At 42.6% G+C, this 20,031-nt stretch overlaps 1 protein-coding gene across 1 annotated transcript in view; it reads right to left on the bottom strand.

The window, feature by feature from the left end:
• Positions 1-20,031, bottom strand: part of Cryl1 (crystallin lambda 1) — a 143,759-nt gene that overhangs the window by 13,142 nt on the left and 110,586 nt on the right. Inside the window, exon 5 of the mRNA XM_042685437.1 lies at positions 18,921-19,115. Coding sequence (XP_042541371.1) covers positions 18,921-19,115 — 195 coding nt within the window. The remainder of the gene's footprint in view (positions 1-18,920; positions 19,116-20,031) is intronic.

Genomic DNA, 20,031 nt, shown 5'->3' with positions numbered 1-20,031 from the left:
AGATCTGAGGACTATGGTTGGAAGCCTGCTTGGGCAGGAAGGTCTATGAGACTCTTATCTTCAGTTAGCCATCATAAAGCCAGAAGTGGAGCTATGGCTCAAGAGGTAGAATACTAGCCTTGAGCAAAAAAGCTAAGGGACAGCCCTGAGTTCAAGCACAAGTACTGGTATACACATACACAAAAAGAAATATACAGGGCTGAGGGTGTGGTTCAGTGGCAGAATACTTACCTAGCATCACGTGCAAGGTCCATACCAGCACCTCAATCAATCAATCAGTCAGTCAGTCAGTCAGAATCCACTATGCTGTGTGTAGCTGTAGTTTGTGTAAAAGTCAGAGTTGACTTATCTATCCTACTACTCATGGGGTATTTGGCTTGGTTCTGGAATGCACCTCTTGTATACAGGATGACAAAGAACATTCTGAAACAAAGCTCTGGCCTATGTCCAAGTTTGAACTGCTAGGAATTACAGCAAGCCACCCTGCACCTTCCACTTTATGAGCCAATGCTACCCTGCTCTCTGAAGCATTGCATCAAGTTTACTGCCCCCAACCATACATGAGGAGAAGTTCCCATCACTCCATATCTTTCGAATACTGGGTATTTCTCAGTGGTGGCTCACATCTGTAATTTTAGCCACTCAGGAAGGCTGCCATATGAACATCCCAGTTTGAAGCTAGCCTGGGCAGAAAATGCCATGAGATTCTTATCTCCCATTAACCACCAGAAAGCCAGAAGTGGAGCTGTAGACCAAGTAGCATAATGGCTGGCTTGAGTGAAAAAGCCAAGGAAAAGGCCCCAAGTTCAAGTCCCAGTACTAGACCCCAAACAAAAAGACACTGCATGCCATCATTCCCATAAAATTCACTGACCTGGTAAGGTACAAGGGAATTTCACTAGGTTTCCTAGTCATTCTAAAGCATCTACTCTGTTCAGTCAGCCTGTTAAGACGTGCAAATAACTCATTATGTTTACTCAAATGCTGACAGGTGTCATTTCCTTCCATTACTTATAACAAAAGTGTAAGCTGGGTGCCAGTGGCTTACCCCTGTAATCCAAGCTACTCAGAAAGCTGAGGTCTGAGGATTGTGATTTCAAATCAACCCAGTCAAGAAAGGCAGTTACATGCTTATCTCAATTAACCACCCAAAATCCAGAAATGAAGCTGTGGCTCCAATGGTAGAGCACCAGCCTTGAGTGAAAAGCTAAGAGACAGTTCCCAGAGCCTGAGTTCAAGCCTCCCAGCATTAAACAAAACAAAAAGCTGTAAAGATAGAGAGGTATTCAAGGAAGAAAAACATCCATAGAAGAACCCAGAATCATCTAGAAATCCATCTGACATGGAACTGCCATTTCCATCTGCCTCCCCCTACCTGACAAGTGTTTGGGACAGGAAAAGCAGCTTTGGCACTCTCTCCAGGCTGCCTGTTGGTCAGGGCTACAGGTTCCTGCACCCTGGGGCTTCTGAATGCTGTGAAGGACAACCAGGCAGACCTGAAGGATATCCCTTCAGCCCCAGGTTCTGGGTTAACATTCCACAAAGCCTGATTTTTTTTTTCATTTTAGTCTTCAAACTGTGAAGGATGCAAATATGGAAAGCACCCCACAGTTACAATGCTGTTTAGCTTGTCTCTTGTCTTCCACAATTGGATTTAGTATTTTCAGAGCTGATGTTAAAGAGATTTCAAAATACACTAAAGGTGAGCTACCCAGAGTAGTTCAGATTTGTTTTGTTTTGTCTTGCTGGGAATGGAATCCAGGCCTTCAAATGATAAGCAAGCACTACCCACACCTCTACCCCCAAGAGAAGCTCAGGGTTTTTTGTTTTTGTTTTTGTGCTTGTATTAGTGCTTAAACTCATGGCTTGAATGTTGTTCCTTAGCTTTTTTGCTCAAAGCTACTGCATTACCACTTGAGCCACAGATCTAGTTCCAGCTTTGGTGATTAATTGGAGATAAGAGTCTCATAGATTTCCTGCCCAGGCTGGCCGTGAACTGTGATCTTCAGATCTCAGCCTCCTAAGTAGCTGGGATTATTGGTATGAACCACTGGCATTAGGCTGAGAAGCTGAATTTTGATTCACATCATCTAAGCTAACTTCATCTCTACTAAAGCCTGAAAGAGGGGAGAGCATCACGGTATAGGGCCAGGGTACATTCTGCAATTCCTTCAATTCCAAATGTTCTCAATTTCCTCCTGTTTCACCTACAGGTCGGTTGTGGGGCTTGAGCTCTGGGCCTGGGCACTGTCCCTCAGCTCTTCAGCTCAAGGCTGGCTAGTGCTCTACCACTTGAGCCACAGCACCATTTCCAATTTTCTGGTGGTTTATTGGAGATAAGAGGCTCACGGACTTTCCTGCCCTGGCTGGCTTTGAACCACAATTCTCAGATCTTAGCCTCCTGAGTAGCTAGGATTACAGGCCACCAGCACCCGTGATCACTCTTACTTCAAACCCTGGCTTTTGTATCATGTCCTGAGAAATCACAGGTGAGGAGAGTCCAAGTACAATCTTTTCATTGGAAAACTGCTTGCCTTTACTTTCTTTAGTTAAAATCTGGGATTTCATACAAGTAATGGACATACTTGCAGGACCCAGGTCCATGCTTTACTAAAAAACAGTATGCTAGCAATAAATGCAGGAGAACAAGACACTCATTCCCTAAGGCAAGAAGAAAATTAAAGATGGTGTATGCAGTATTCAATTGCTATGGTATATACTCTAAGTGAAATGAAAGATTTAGGGTCAGTCAGGGTCCTGACAAAGACATCATCAATAGAAGAGGGGGGGCAGTAAGAGGAGAAAGGTGCGAGGTTAGAGAAAGAAGAGAGAGGAGAGAAATGAGAGGAGAGAGGAGTTAGGAAGAAAGAGAAAGAGAAAAAGAAAAAGAGAGTGTAAGAGATACACAGTCATTCTTCAGTGTCTGTGGGGGATGTAGTTGTAGGACATTCTCTCCAATACTACCACCAAAATCCATGGATGCTCAAGTCCTTTAAACAAAATGGTATGGTATTTGCATAAAATCTATTCATACATGTGTGTGTGTGTGTGTGTGTGTGTGCGTGTGTGTGTGTGTGTGTGTGTACATGCCAGTACTGGGGCCTGGAGATCTTGCTTAGCTTTTCCCAGTCATGGTTGGTGCTCTGCCACTTGAGCTATACCTCCTCTTCTGGCTTTTTGCTGGGGATAAAAATCTCATGGACTGGGCTGGGAAGGTGAGTCGGTGGTAGAGCACTTACCTTGCATGCATGAGGCCCTGGGTTCGATTCCTCAGCACCACATAAGCAGGGGAAAAAAAGCTGGAAGTGGCACTGTGGCTCAAGTGGTAGAGTGCTAGCCTTGAGCTGAAGAGCTGAGGGACAGTACCAAGGCCCAGAGTTCAGGCCCCACGACCAGAACCCCCCCCCCCCAAAAAAATCTCAAGGACTTTTCCGCCCAGGCTGGCTTCAAAACTATGATCCTCATATCTCAGCCTTCTCAGTAGCTAGGATTACTAGGGCCAGCTTTGTTTTCTATTTTCATTGTTATACATTATTTCTCTTCCAAGAAACAATGAAACCAGCTTCAAAGCAAGGGCAAGAAAGACATGGCCCCCTGCCCTTATCTATGCCACCTAAGGAGAAGGTGAGGCAAATGGATCTTAATGAGAAAAGGCTTGTTAATCACTGGCATGTGGTTGAATTTGTGAGTGGCTTGGTATCTTGTCAATAGCTACAGTCCAAGTTTTCTTAGAACTGGGATACAATCATTTCTACAGAATGACTCAGACACCTTTTACTAACTCGAAGAACTTGCTACCGCCACATGTACCTGAAGCAACAGGACATTGAATTATGCTTATAAAACATCATACAGGAAGAAAGGGCCTTTGGGAAGAAAACGGGAGCTCAGCCTCAGGCAAAGAAGGGAATCGACTTGTGGCCTCTGCTGGGGACACTCAGGTGTCTGCAGATGACAGGAGAGTCTCAGGATACCTAGGGAGGGATCTGGGCCATGTCTAACAAGTGATAAAAATGCTACTCTGGCAGGGAACAGCCACTCCTAGCATTAGTCCAAGGAATGATCCGGAGGAAAAGCTTTCAAGTACTAAGAGGTCACTGAGGTAGGAACCATTAGTGTAGAAAACATGAAACCCCTTAAAGCAACTCCTCAGTGAGAGAAATGCAACTTAAAAATTAAACTAAATCACTGGGTATAGATGGCCCATGTCTGTCATCCTAACTACTCAGGAGGCTGAAATCTGAGGATCAAGGTTCAAAGCCAATCCAAGCAGAAAAGTCCATAAGATTCTTATCTCTAACTAGCAATAAGTTTTAAGTGGAGGTGTGGCTCAAGTGATAGAGCATCAGATTTGAGTAGAGAAAGCTAATGGGCAGTGCCCAGGCCATCTGAGTTCAAACCCCAGTACCAGCATCAAAAGCTAAACACAACAACAATAACAACAAAATACCCAAACACCAATGAAGAGAATCCACTCCTTGCATGAATAAAAGCTTAAAAATTATATTTGAGCAAAGTCAGTGTTACAAGCATAGTATCCCTTATCTGAAAAACTGGGTGCACAAAAGTATCTCAGACTTCAGAGTTGTTCACATTTTGGAATACTTGCAGACTTTGCTAGCTGAGGTTCCCTAAAGTGAAAATCTGAAATCCAGGACTTGAATTCCAATATGAGGATAACAAAGTTTCAGATTTCAGTGCATTTTTGAATTTCAGAGATTCCAATTAGAAGCTTAACATTACTTTAATTGAGAGGTCCTCTGAGAATCAAGATTTTGTTTTGGCCTTGGCTTATCTCTGGCCCTCCACCAATTGAGTTATACCTCTAGTTTCAGCTTTTTTGCTAGTTAATTGGAGATAAGAGTCTCTCTGAGTTGCTTCCCCCAATTGCAATTCTCAGATCTCAGCCTCCGAGTAGCTAGGATTATAGGCATGAACCACCAACTGGTAGCAAAAAAAAAAAAAAGAAAGTTTTTCTAAAAGGTTTCTATAAAGAGGTTTGAGCACACATGTGTGCACACGTGCGCACGCGCACACATACACACATACACACACACACAGAGGTTCAGGCAAGGTAGCACAAATGCCTGCTTCAGGGCGATTAGCTGTGGGCTTTCCACCTGTGCTGACAAAAGGCAAATTGGTAAGCTGCAGCTCTGATCATCACCTCCCCCACAACTTCTCCAGGGACTCCTTTGTCCCCTTCCTTCCTCTATTTCAAGGACCCATAGCTCTGCCTGTTAACTACTCTGCTTTGGACTGGAGGAGCTGAAACCAACCATTTATGACTGATTGATCGACCTGTTGGTACAAATGCTGTGATCTCACTAGCTTCCAGCTGCTCCTCCTGCAGGATAGGGCTGGGCTGTCGGCCCAGGCCCACTGCTCATGACAGGAAAATCACAATTTGCATCCTTGCTTAGGAAAGCTGTATAGTAGCTGGTATTGAGTGTATGAACATTTCCTCAAAAACAGGGTGTTGGCCTCTGAGTAAGTCAAGTGCAGCAAGATCTGGTTTATGATTTAGAAGAGGGAATATCATCCTCTAGACAGTTGCAACCTCTCATTTGTTATATAGGTTTGTGTTCTAATGAAGTTTTTGGTGACCCTGAGAGTTGAACTCAGGACCTCAGGCTTGTCATGCAAACACTCTTTTATTTATTTATTTTGTGCCAGTACAGGGGCTTGAACTGAGAGTCAGGGTACTGTCCCTAGGCTTTTGCTCTATCACACCTCTATGTCTGGCTTTTTGCTAGTTAACTGGAGATGAATCTCATGAACTATTCTGCCCAAGTTGGCTTTGAATTTTGATTCTCAGATCTCAGCCTCCTGAGCAGCTAGAATCAGGCATGAGCCACTGATGCCCAGCTAGGCAAATATCTTAATGCATGATCCCAACCCTAGCTTTTTTGTGTGGGTACAAGTTCTGGGACTTGAATTCAGGGCCTCAAACTCACTTAGTTTTTCTTTATGGTTCATACTCTACCACTTGACCTTTATTTCCAGCTGTTTTCTGGCTAACTGGAAATAGGAGTCTCAGGAACTTTTCAGGCTGGGTTGGCTTTGAACATCATTCCTCATACATTAGCCCCCTGAGTAGTTAAGCTTACAGATGTAAGCCACCAGTGCCAGGTCAAGCTTTATTATTATTTTTGATATAAATTCGTACTCTGTTTGGAGATAGCCAGAGATATTCAGTGTGTCCAGTAGTAGAAACCACAGTTATACCATGATGGTATGAGTCCTCATCTAAGGGGAAGCTGGATAAAGCTACATACAGCTTTATTATATGCCTATTATATGCCTGAATTCCACATAAAGAAGGAGCCAGGAACAAGACACACATATGCAGGCAGAAAAAAAGCAAAAAGACAAATAACCAAGGAAGTGAAATATGAAAGTGAAATATGTATCTATATAAACACTGTATTTTAATGATTAAAGACTCCATCAATTGGAAGTTAAATTGATATTTAACATCACATTAAGGAAGAAAAAATGTTGTCAATACCACTAATATACACCACCAGCCAAGTGCTGGTGGCTGACACCTATAATCCTAACAATTGAGGTGGCCAAGATTTGAAGATTGCTGTTTCAAGCCAGACGAAGCAGGAAAGTCTGTGAGATTTATTTCCAATTAACCACCAAAAACAAAGCTGGAAGTGGAGTTGTGGCTCAAGTGGTATAGCACCAGCCTTGAGTAAAAAAGTTAAAGGTGAATGCTTAGGCCCTGAGTTCCAGCCCCAGTACTGGAACCAAACTAAATAATAATGATAATAATCTCCATAAATTAGAATATGTCTGTTGATTTGTGGCATGCTAAACTGTACTCCCAGAGAAGATTTTAAATAGATGAAAATAATATGGGAATTAGAACAGATGAAAAGGAATATATTAAGAATTTGTATCATATGCCCTAGGGAAATCACATAAATCAAGGCTTCCACAACTTTGATGCCCATAAGAATTTCTGGCTTTCTCACAATGAAGATTCTGATTCTGCAGATCTGGGAGGACCCCAAGGCTGTAGTTCTAAAAAGCTCCCAAGTGAGGCCCAGGCTACCCTCGGGAAAATCACTTCTACAGACAGGATGTGAACCCTTCAACTTAGAGATCACTAGTGACAGCTCTTACACAGAGAAGAATCAGGAATTTGGATAATAGAATCACTATAAACATGATGCCAGACACTGGCCTATGCCCTCTGCACACAATATATCTCAATAAGAAACAGGGCCCTTACCATCTCCACTGAAGAAATATAAGCCCACAGTGAGGAGGCATGGGAATGGGTTTCCATTTTATATCAGCTGTAGAATTAAGTTCTTGAACAGTTTTTTAACTGGCACCAGTGGCTCATGCCTGTAATCCTAGCTACTCAGAAGGCTGGGATCAGGGGATCACATTTCAGCGCCAGCTCTGGCAGGAAAGTTGTGAGACTAATATCTCCTATAATCACCAAAAAGCCAAAAGTGGAGTTGTGGCTCAAGTGGTAGAGAGCTAGCCTTGAGTGAAAAAGCATCTAGGCTCTGAGTTCAAGCCTCAATACTAGCACAAACAAACAAACAAAAACAATCAGTGTGCCTCTTCTGTTAAGAATAAATTTATTTGAGCTCACACCTGTAATTCCAGCTGCTAAAGAGGCTGACACGTGAAGATCATGATTCAAAGCTAGCAGAGGCAGAAAAGCCCCTGCGAGCCTATCTCAATTAACCAGCAAGAAGCTGAAGGTAGAGCCTGTAGTTCAAGTGAAGAGATGCCAGCCTTGAGTGAAAAACCAAGACAGAGCTAGAAGCCCGATCCTCTTATCCATCTTACCCTCTCTTCTTGACTAAATATAACCTATTTGGTGGGCAAAAGACCAAGACTTTGAAGCAAACAGGGCTTTGAACAGACACCTTGCTTTACATCCTCTCTAACTCCAACTGTGACCCTTTGAGCATATTATCCAAATCTCACCATTAGTTACTTTCGTACCAACCCCCAAACAACTGTAGCATTCCTTCAGACCCACTATAAATACCTCAGACCATAAGCAAGGACTAAAGTCTGAACTCTGGCTGGAGGCTCCCCTCTGCAGGTCCTCTCTCTCCTGAATAAACTGTGTTGATGGTGACCCATTCATCTCCTTGTCTATTTTCTCACCTCTTCTTTTTTGAACCTAATAGAAAGTACTGAGCTATTCCTGAAATCCTAAACAGCTGACCACAAACTCCTGAATCATTCTTGAGTAAATAATATTCTACAGAAGCTCCTGAAGATGTTTGCCTCAGGATGCTTCTTCTGCTGATTTGACTCCATTACTTAGGATGTGATCTTTATTTAAAAAAATCCTTCTAGCAGTTGGCATTCATGTCTGAAAAAAAGCCCAGTGACAAAGTTCTGGAATCCTAAGAAGTTCTGTTGAGACACCAAATGCCACATCCTCTGAGACAGGTCAAGAAGGCAGGAACTGAATTTGTATAGTTCAGAGATTTCTCCTCACAATATTGTGCCCTCATGCACTGATTTTCATAAATTAAAGGGACCTGGTCATTGGCAGATGCCAAAAAAAAGGCAGTAATCTGACCTTTCCTTTACCTATTTAAAGACAAGACTCAAAACCAGGCACCAGTAGCTCATGTCTGTAATCCTGTCTACTTAGGAGGCTGAGATTTAGCCTGGGCACAAAAGTCTGTGAGACTCTTATCTTCAATTAAACGCAAAAAGCCAGAAGTAGAGCTGTGGTGCAAGTGATAGAGTGCTAACTTTGAGCAAAAAAAGTAAAAGTGTAATGTCCTGTGTTCAAGCCTCAGTACCAAGATGTATGCACATGTGCGTGTATGCACACACACACACACACACACTCCCTTCCCCCAAGACTAGATTCACTAAAAAGAAAAACAATTGCCTTTGGTCTCTCCTGATATTTCATGAAACATTTATCAGAGGAATGAAGATTGTGAATGCCAACATGTCTCCAGAGATACTTCAGCATAAGCTATTATCTGTTACCTGGGCCCACTCAATTTCCAAAGAGAATCATGTAGAAATTATTGTCTATCTTTCAGGTCATTCTTTGCCTCTACAAATTACTCACTGCCTCACAAAACATGCCTGTGTTCCCTCATCTTTCTCTCCCTTACAAAGGACTTCTGACCATCTGAACCTCTTGGGGTTACTGGGTACTCACTGCCCGATGACTCCCCAGACATGCTAATGAATCGATGTGTTATCTCCTGTCAATCTGCCTATTGTTAATTCATTTCAGCAAACCTACTTCTCCTCGCCCCCATACTGCCCAAAGAATGTAATTCCAGTTTAGGGATTACAACATTCAGCAGAGTTAAATCTGAGGTAAGCAATTTATAAGCCTCATCACCAAAGCACGTCAACAGGCTGAGAACCTGCTGATGATTCTGTTATGTTTACCAGGCCCTCCAACTATCCTGCCCCCATGGGGAAAGAATTTATGGGCAACAAACTCAACTACTAAAGGATTTTTCACACAACACAGCTTTCCTCATTATGTTAATGCTTCAGAAATATGAACTGAAATTAGATTCCCAGCCAACAAGGTTTTGTCATCCAGTGATACTGTTCTTGGCAGGGGAAGTCTGTTACTAGAGGGTGGCCAGACATGGGAAGTCAGTTTTATAGGAAGTTACTGGAGTGTAGCCAGACATGAAAGTTGTGGTTACTAGAGTGTCTACTGACCTGCTATGTCCAAATGAGAAGCCAAACTGAAAAGTGGGGGAAATGAGAGAAGGTATCTGTGATTTAATACTGCAGATCCAGGTTCCTGGTTTTTCTTAGATACAGAGAGTTTCTTCTGCTTCAGAATAACAAGGCTGCACAGGGACAAACAATGAATAGGTAATAGCAAGATAGTGTGCATGGCCTACATGTGTAATGACAAGTTAAGAAAGGGCTTCTTATTTCTGACACTTTCTCTTTCTCACATAGAGATAATTTAGCAGAAAGGTACTCCCTTCACAAGCAAGTATTCAAGTATTCCCTCATGCTAAGGGAAATAAGCCAGGCATAGGAAGACACAACACAACACCTGGAGAAGTTGAAGTCAACTTGGGTGATGGTGGCTCATGCCTGCAATCCTAGCTAATCAGAAGGCTGGGATCTGAAGATCGTTGCTTGAAGCTAGCCTGGGTAAGAAAGTCCATGAGACTCTGAGCTAGAAGTGGGGTTGTGGCTCAAGCACTAACTTTGAGAAAAATCTCAGGGACAGTGCTCAGACCCTGAGTTCAAGCCCCAGGACAGGCACAAAAAAGAAGGAAGGAAGGGAGGAAGGAAGGAAGGGAGGAAGAAAGGAAGGAAGGAAGGAAGGAAAGAAGGAAGGAAGGAAGGGAGAAAGAGAGAAAAAAGAAAGAGAGAGAAAGAGAGAAAGAGAGAAAGAAAGAAAGAAAGAAAAGAAGTTGAACTCAGGTTGGTGATGGTGATTCATGCCTATAATCCTAGCTACTCAGGAGGTTGAGATCTGAGGATCATGGTTTGAAACTAAGCCAGGCAGGGCAGTCTGTAAAAATCTTATAGCCAATTAAAGCACAAAAATTAGAAGTGGAGCTATGGCTCAAGTGGTAGATTGCTGGTCTTGAGTGAAAAAGCTAAGGGACAGCTCAGGCCCTGAGTTCAAGCTCTAATACAAGCACAAGATAAAATAAAGATAGAAGAGTGCTTGCCTCGCATACATGAGGCCCTGGGTTCGATTCCTCAGCACCACATAAGCAGAAAGAGCTGGAAGTGGCACTGTGGCTCAAATGGTGAGTTGAAGAGCTGAGGGACAGCGCCCAGACCCAGAGTTCAGGCCCCACGATCAACAAGATTACTTATTTACTTAATTAATTAATTAGATGGGCTGGGAATGTGGCTTAGTGGTAGAATGCTTGCCTAGCATGCATGAAGCCCTAGGTTCGATCCCTCAGTACCACATACACAGAAAAAAACAGAAGTGGTGCTGTGGCAAGTGGTAGAATGCTAGCCCTGAGCACAGAGAAGCTCAGAGACAGTGCCCAGGCCCTGAGTTCAAGACCCAGTAATGGCATAAAAGAACAAACAAAAGATAAATAAAAGAAGTTGAACTCAGAGTCAGAGAGCAGAAGAGTGGTTTTATGTGTCTATATTCCCACTCCCTAGGGGAATTAGTCAAGTTTCAATGGGATATGAGGAGTAGGTTTTCAAGATCTAATGCACAGCATGATGTACAGCTAATAATAATGCATTTTACATTTCAAACTGCTTAAAGAAAAGTTTTTAAATGTTCTCAGAACAAAAACCATTATATGTATGTGAAGTTAGTATGATAGTTAGATATCATCATCCCAAAATGTATACATATATCAAATCATTACAGTGTACTCCAAAAACAAACACAATTATTATTTGTCAATGATTAACAAAAACAATTTTTTGTGGTAACGGAGTTTGAACTCATGTCCTTTTGTATACCAGATAAATACTCTACCACTTGAGCCACACTCCCAGTTATTGAGTCCAGGATCTGCCTTGAACCACAATCCTCCTACCTATATGGCCTCCTCCATAGTTCAGATAACATACACACACACACTGGGTCAAGCTTGTTTTTGTTGAGATTAGGTCTCAACATTTTGCTTTGACTGACTTCATTCCTGATTGCTACCTTCCACAGCAGCTGGGATTACAAGTTTGAGCTACCATGTTTGGCCCTAAAAATAAAATTTTAAATTAAAAAAATACAGAACTAAATGAGATTTATTCCAGGCAAGGCTGAAATAAAGGTCACTTTCCATATTAGCAGCCAGCATGTGGTAACATGGCTTCTTCTGTGCCTTCTATATCAGCATCGAGACATCACCATGCTAGGTAGAAATGCAGCCCCAGTTTTAGCCAGGTCCTCAGCTGGCCTACACCAGTGCAGACATGGATGTGGGGTTCAAGCCTGGGAAATCCACTTGGGTTTTATCTGCTTAGAGATGCTCACATATGGAAAACCAGAAACAGCCTTTGTCCTTGGACTGAGGGTTCCTCGGCTAACAGGCTCATTCCATATCCCAAACCAAGTCACCGGGTGTCTTTCTTACCCTTAAATCTGGCTGGACACCAGCCCAAACCAAAGAATGAACTGTGTATGTAGCATAGGGAAAGATTGGTGCTCTACTTGAGCCATAGCTCTACTTCTGCTTTTTGCTGGATAGATATAGGAGTCTTGTGGACTTTCCTGAACGGGCTTGCTTTGAACAGGAATCCTCAGATCTCAGACTCCTGAGAAGTTAGGATTATAGGCATGAGCTACTGGCATCTGACTTCCTTTGCTTTTAAACATATTTCTCCTAGACTTTCACAAAAGGCAAGACTTTGTTTCTGGCCATGCCCCTTAACCTTCCCATTTTGAGTTGCCTTTTCTTGTGTTGGCACTCACCATATCCCACTACATTTTATTTTTTTTTTGTGGGGGGTCCGGTCGTGGGGCCTGAACTCTGGGCCTGGGCGCTGTCCCTCAGCTCTTCAGCTCAAGGCTAGCGCTCTACCACTTGAGCCATAGTGCCACTTCCGGCTTTTTTCTTTTTGCTTATGTGGTGCTGGGGAATCAAACCCAGGGCCTCAGGCATGCAAGGCAAGCGCTCTACCACTGAGCCACCTTCCCAGCCCCCCCCCCCCACTACATTTTAGAACTTGATCAGGCAGTACAGACCCATGTAGAATTCCCTTCCCAGGAGGTATGTCACCTTGAAACCCCACATATACATGTCACCACCACTAACGTACTGATGGCAGTTGCTGAGAACAAGAATCACATCCTGGACTGCCAACATTGACAGCATGATCTATGACTTACAGCAAGGGGTTGCTGACCTGCAGACTCCACAGCCTGTAGAAAATGACAGCCTCAGTCTGACCATGCAAGGCCAAGATCTACATCATCTGGCAGGGGAGGAGTTGATGACATATAACCCAGTATCCAGGTGCTCTATTGCTTGAGCCATTACCCAATCCCCATCACATCACTCCTTAAGTCTGCCCCTCTCCCATCTGGAGGTACACTTGTGTGTGTGTGTGTGTGTGATGTGCCAGTATTGGGGCTTGAACTCAGGACCTGGGCACTCTCCCTGAGCTTTTTCACTCAAGGCTGGTGTTGTACTATTTGAGCCACAGCTCCACTTCCAGCTTTTTGGTGGTTAATTGGAGATAAGAGTCTCACCAACTTTCCTACCTAGGCTGGCTTTGACTGATATTCTCAGATCTCAGCCTCCTGAGTTTATAAGTGTGAGCCACCAGTGCCTGGCTAAAGGGTGCAGTTTTACTTTGCATTAATAAACCTGCTTCTGTGGGCGGCCACATGCAGAAAACTATAAGTGGACCCCAGCCTGTCACCATGCACTAACATCAACTCAAAATGGATTAAAGACCTTAACATCAAATCTGAATCTCTAAAACTACTGCAGGAAAGAGTAGGAAGACACTTGAACTTATAGGCACAGGCAGGAACTTCCTGAACGGAGTTCCAGGGTCACAACAATTGGAGAGAGACTGGACAAATGGGACTACCTTAAAATAAAAATTTTCTGCACAGCTAACGATATAGCAACCAAACTAGAAAGAAAGCCAGCTGAGAAAAAAATATTTACCAGCAATATATCAGACAAGGGGTTAATATCCAGTATATACAGAGAACTCAAGAAACTAATCCCCCACACATCTAACACACCAATCATGAAATGGGCAAGGGAGCTAAAGAGAGACTTCTCAGAAGAAGAGATAAAAATGACAAAGAAACACTCCATCCCCAGTTGTAAAGGAAATGCAAATATGGAAATGCAAATATAAACAACCCTGAGATAACATCTTACCCCAGTCAAAATGGTCCGCATTACTCAGCGACAAATGCTGGAGGGGATGTGGAGAAAGAGGAACCCTATTGAACTGCTGGTGGGAATGTATACTAATACAACCGCTTTGGAAAGCAGTCTGGAGGGCCCTTAGAAAGCTAAATATTGACCTCCCCTATGACCACTCCTAAGCATGTATCCTGAACAACAGGAACCAGGATACAAGGACACATGCACCTCCATGTTCATTGCAGCACTGTTTACAATAGCCAGGATATGGAAACAACCCAAATGCCCCACTACAGATGAATGGAGCCAAAAATTGTGGTACCTATATATAATGGAATATTATGAAGCCATTAGAAAGGACAAAATAATGGCATTTACAGGGAAATGATAGAACTAGAAGAAAGCATGTTGAGTGAGATAAGCCAAGAGCAAAGAGACAAAGGGCACTGGTCTCCCCGATAAGTGGATGTTAAATCCAAAACGTAAGGAGATATGACAAAGTAAACAAGACTTGAGAAACAAAGGACCTCCACTCATCTAGTCGAATCATTACTAAATGACCCCATGCTGCTGACCACATCTATGGTATATATGTGCACATCGGAGGGAAACTAGGAGGAGGACACAGAACCAGAGGGAAACAGGGGAAAACATACAACAGCGGGACCCATCAGCTGCACTGGTCATTGATCTAAATGAACTATAAGTGACTCAATGGCTGTGATGGGAGGGAGGGAATGAGTGGGAAAGAGGGAACAGCTGACACTAAGCAAAAGGAAAGAATGTACATATCACCCAATGTGGAAGAAATAACTGTATTGTCAAAGCTCATAGAATTCATAAACTTTGGGCTGGGAAGGTGGCTCAGTGGTAGAGCACTTGCTTTGCATGCTCGAGGCCCTGGGTTCGATTCCTCAGCACCACATAAGAAAAAGGCCAGAAGTGGCGCTGTGGCTCAAGTGGTAGAGCGCTAGCCTTGAGCTGAAGAGCTGAGGGACAGCGCCCAGGCCCAGAGTTCAGGCCCCACGACCGGACCCAAAAAAAAAAAAAGAATTCATAAACTTTATAGACCATGATAAAGACAATTTGCCCCATGAAGGTTAGAATGTGTTTGTGACTTTAAATATCACTATCTCACAACACTGTGAAATTTATGTAATCACTTAATCACAATTTTTAAAAATTGCTATTAAAAAAGAAAGAAAAATAGAGATCCTCATTCCTGGAAAAGCATATAAGCTGTGATTGAATGTATGTAGTCTTCAAAATACACACTCTACAAAACGAACCCCAAGATCGGAACATAAGAGGTTTTATCTTTGTTGCTGTCGTTTTTAATGTACTTATAATATACTATGTGATTTTTTTTTGTTTCTTTTGTATGTTCTTCCCCTGTGGTATAACCCCTATTTTCAGTTGTGATTCCCCTGCCCTGCATCTTGTATAGACATTTTTCTAATTTGGGGAGGGGAAGGGAAATAACAAAACGCTGAAATAAGGATACAGGTTGAAATGAGAAGTACAAAATGTCATGTCAAAACCAGCTTTACAATGTTGGTGTGGGGGGGGGGGGGAGAGGGGAGGCTGGGAAGGGAGGTGAAGGGTAAACAAAGGAGGAGGTTGCAATGCTTGGTAAGAAATATATGCATTATCCTGCCCATGTAATTGTAACCCCTCTGTATAGTATGTTCTCAAATAAAATAAAATAAAATTAAAAAAAAAAAAAGGATACAGGTTGACCCATTGTAGCAATAAGATGTACAAGACAATATGTTGAAAACGAACTTTACAACTTTGGCTGGGAGCAGGGGAGGGGGTCGGGGGAGTTGGGAAGAGGGAAGAAGGGATGGTAGGGAAAAAACAAAGTAGAGGGTAACTGCTCAATAGGAAATGTATTCATTACCTTACTCATGTAACTGTAATCCCTCTGTACAGGATCTTTACAATAAAAAATATATTAAAAAAGAATAATTTCGGGCTGAGAAGGTGGCTCAGTGGTAGAGTGCTTGCCTTGCATGCATGAGGCCCTGGGTTCGATTCCTCAGCACCACATAAGCAGAAAAAAAAACCTGGAAGTGGTGCTATGGCTCATGTGGTAGAGCGCTAGCCTTGAGCTGAAGAGCTGAAGGACAGCACCGGGACCCAGAGTTCAGACCCCACGACCGGACCCCCCCCCCCCAAAATAAAAGAATAATTTCTTCCAACTCACAATGAATAAATCCTAATAAAGCACTAAAGTAGCCTACTACTATGGAAACAAAATAAATAAATAAACTTGCTTCTGTTTAAGTCTTCCTCTGTGTCCTTCCTTAAATTCTTTCTCCAGTGACACCAAGAAATTTCTGTCCCTCCCTGTGACTTGAGTCTGGTAACATCATGATGACACTCAGTCTGCCAAAAGCCCCCAGAAACAGAACAATCAGAGACAGACAACACAGGCCAACAGGAATTTCCAGTGAAGTAAGTTCAACAGTTCTTCTACTCTGCCTCCACCAGAAATAAAAGTAGACACCCAAATCTTTCTTGAATCTTCCAAATTGCAGCCAGTTCCACTTCATGATCAAAGCAGAGAGAATTCTTTGTATCTCTCACCCAATTCTTGTATACCAGTCTCTTTCTGAAGTTAGTTCACATTATTCAAATTTGAGAAAGCAAGATTTAATTCAGGGCACTAAAATACTTTACAAGTAAAAAGGCTAACCCATTTCCTCAAAAATGGCATCATGTTTTATTACTGCATTGAATTCTTGTGGTCTATCAAATTATTGCTCCGATAGGTAAGTGAAAATATTTTAAGAAGATCTCAGAGTTGTTTGAAGCATAGTACTCTCATGCTAAAAGCACTTTCATGCTGACTGATAACTCAAAAACATTGCACAAGTACCACCAAGAAGTTACAATCACACATATAACAATGGATTCCTAGCACTGTATCTTGCTAGGCGTGGGAGAGTGTGGCAGATTTACTCAGCGAGTCATAACACTTAGCTATTAAGTGCCCAAGGCCCAAGGCAGTAGAGGCGGATGATAAATCTAACAGGGAAGTAGGCTGGTCACATACAGTATGTGTATCTACCCAGATGATGAGGAACTGCTGGGCAGCAGAAATACTACACACATAGATGGTGAGGTATAGTTGGCTTCCTGGTTCCTGTCTCGGATAAGGCTTGGTGTACAGCCCCACAAGTCTCAACAAGGAGCACCCCAGGTGAGCTCAACGTGAGCACAGTCCTCCTCTTCAACGAACTTGGCAGATCCTCTTCCCATACTCCTACAACATGGATGTGACCTCCATAAATTGCCTGACCCAAGCAGATGCTGGGCAAAAACCACAGACCCTATGACTTTCCACACCCATGACTCAGGGTTGCCCTGACCTCCCTCCTGTCAGACACCATGGACCTTCATACTCATATGCAGCTAGGCATGAATCCATATGTAAAAATCCTTTAACTAAAGCATAAGCTAAATATTAACAGTCAACCTGTGGTACCCACAGACTTCCTGTCTGTTAGTATAAAATGGCGCAGTGTTCAGCAAGATTCCAATGGCTCATGTCTCCTAGCTACTCAAGAGCCTGAGAGATGAGGATTCTGGTTTAAAGATACCTGGGGCAGGAAAGTTCATGAAACATTTTTTTTTTTTTTTTTTGGTCAGCCATGGGGCTTGAACTCAGGGCCTGGGCACTGTCCCTGAGCTTCTTTTGCTGAGGACTAGTACTCTACCACTTGAGCCACAGCTTCATTTCTGGCTTTTTGGTGGGGAGACGCAAGGGCTTTCCTGTCCAATTTGGCTTCTAATCCTGATCCTCACATCCTCCTGAGTAGCTAGGATTACTGGTATGAGCCACCAGCACCTGGCTCCATGAAACTCTTATTTCCAATTAAATAGCAAAAAACTGGAAGTAGAGCTGTGGCCTAAGTAGTAGAGTTCTAGCCTGGAGCAAAATGTTAAGGGTTTTGCTCAAGGCCCTGAGTTCAAACACCAATATCAGCACACATATAGATAGACAGACAGACAGACACACACACACAAATGAAGTTTTGTTTGTACAGAACCTGCATACACCCTTTCATATACTCGACATCATCCCAAGATGACTTAGAATACCTAGGATAATGTACAAACAAATAGCTATACTATATTGTTTAGGATATAATGACAAGAAGAAAGTCTATACATATTCAAAACATGATTTTTTAAAAATAATTTTGATATGTGGCTAGTTGAATTCACAAATACAGAACTTATGGATAGGCATAGCCGACTATGTAATATATGTTATGTATTCATCTCTATATATTCCTATATATTTATCTATATATCACTTTGTATTATATATGTATATACACATAATATGTATGTTATACATACATATACATACATACATGTATATATACATGTTCATATATAATATTTCTATTTGTATGTAAGTTATATATATATATTTTAATTTTGTTTTTGGGTCTGGTCGTGGGGCCTGAACTCTGGGCCTGAGTGCTGTCCCTCAGCTCTTCAGCTCAAGGCTAGCACTCTACCACTTGAGCCACAGCGCCACTTCTGGCTTTTTTCTTTTTGCTTATGTGGTGCTGAGGAATCGAACCCAGGGCCTCAGGCATGCAAGGCAAGCGCTCTACCACTGAGCCACCTTCCCAGACCTGTAAGTTATATTTTTAATTCATCATTTTCTCCCAGTTCCTGAAACACATTGAGTTCTTTCAGTGAATACAGGTTTTACTCTCTGCAATGTATTTTTTTCCTCCTACAAAATCTTTAACATTGGAATGTAAAATTAAAATCTATGTTTGGAAAAATGCAACACAGGCAATTTGTAGAAATGTGCTAAAAGGGCAAGAGGCAGGTCTGTCACCATGTCCTGATAACAAATGATTGGCTGTAGGAAAAGAATCTCTCAGATAAATCATGAACTCTGCATTGCATCCTATTTCCAAAATTTATCTATTCTCTAGAATATAGCAAGAACACTGAGTACCCTCTGACTTGCCCAGATCACACCATACCAGGAAGTGCCTTCTGATCTACTCGACCATGGAGAAAGACAGGTAAGGAGGAAAGGTAGAAGGGCAGAAGGAGCAGAGAACACACCTCCACCAGCCTCCAGGCCTCACTGATAATTGCATACTGCAGGCGGTTTAGGACGAAGCCATCAATCTCCTTCAGGACCCGCACTGGGGACTGTCCAATCTTCCTCATGAGGGCATGGGTTCGGTCCATTGTCGCTGGAGCTGTCTCAGGGTGAGGGATCAGCTCCACCAGTGGAACATAATATGGTGGATTCACCTTCGTAGACAGAGAGAAGAGAATGATTAAGGTCATGTGCTGAGTGTGGTTGACTCTACCCACCTAATCCCAGATGGTTGGATGGGGGCGGAGGCATTTTTGGAAAGGCTCTTAGATTCATCATCCAATAAGAAGACACCTGAGTGCCAAGTTGTTTTGCTAATAAATAATAATAATAATAACCAATACACATGGTGCATATTTCATCCTATTCATTTATTGCTAATCCTCAGAGCACTGACCTTCCCAGGAGAGGATTTCCTCAACTGAAAAATCTCTGCAGGCTCTGCCATTGTCCTATGTTGGTGTTAAGAACAGGAATCGTATCCCTAATTTTCCATATCCACTTCCCCAATTTAACATCACCTTGTTCTAGATATTAGCAGGCATCACATTGTAGTGTGGTGTGAGGCAGGAGGGCATCCATCCATGATTGGATATCCTGGAGGGTTAATTTAACTAGTGGAGGCCTCCATTAGAGAGAAGGGCCCAGTGGAAATGCTAGCCCAATCTAGGATTTAACCTTTGGCTCTGGTTTTCTTAGGTGTGTCTGCTATTGACTTCTTATAAAATTGTTTAACCTGTTACCTTTTTAAAAATCAGGATTCTAAAAACTAGAAGTACACCTGCATTCCAGTAGGGTATTGGACTTGGGGTCTACTACAGGTAGCACCAATAGGCCAGACAAAAAATGTGCATTGGTTAATGATGTGGGTACAGAGAAATGTTTTGCTGGTGATTTTGTCATGTGTACAACTAGAGTCCACAAAAGACCTAAGACAGCTACCACATTACTAGGTCATAAAAATCTTTTGGGGAGGGATAAGTGGGAGAAAATGAGGAATAAGGTAACAATGATTAAAAATAAATGTACTCATTACCTTACTTATGTAACTCTAAAGCCCCCACCCCCAAG

This window comes from Dipodomys spectabilis, unplaced genomic scaffold (assembly GCF_019054845.1).
Source record: "Dipodomys spectabilis isolate Male_0828 unplaced genomic scaffold, ASM1905484v1 ptg000095l, whole genome shotgun sequence".
Taxonomy (NCBI): Eukaryota; Metazoa; Chordata; class Mammalia; order Rodentia; family Heteromyidae; genus Dipodomys; species Dipodomys spectabilis.
Note: the sequence above shows the minus strand (reverse complement) of the source record. Positions and strands in the feature narration are given on the sequence as shown.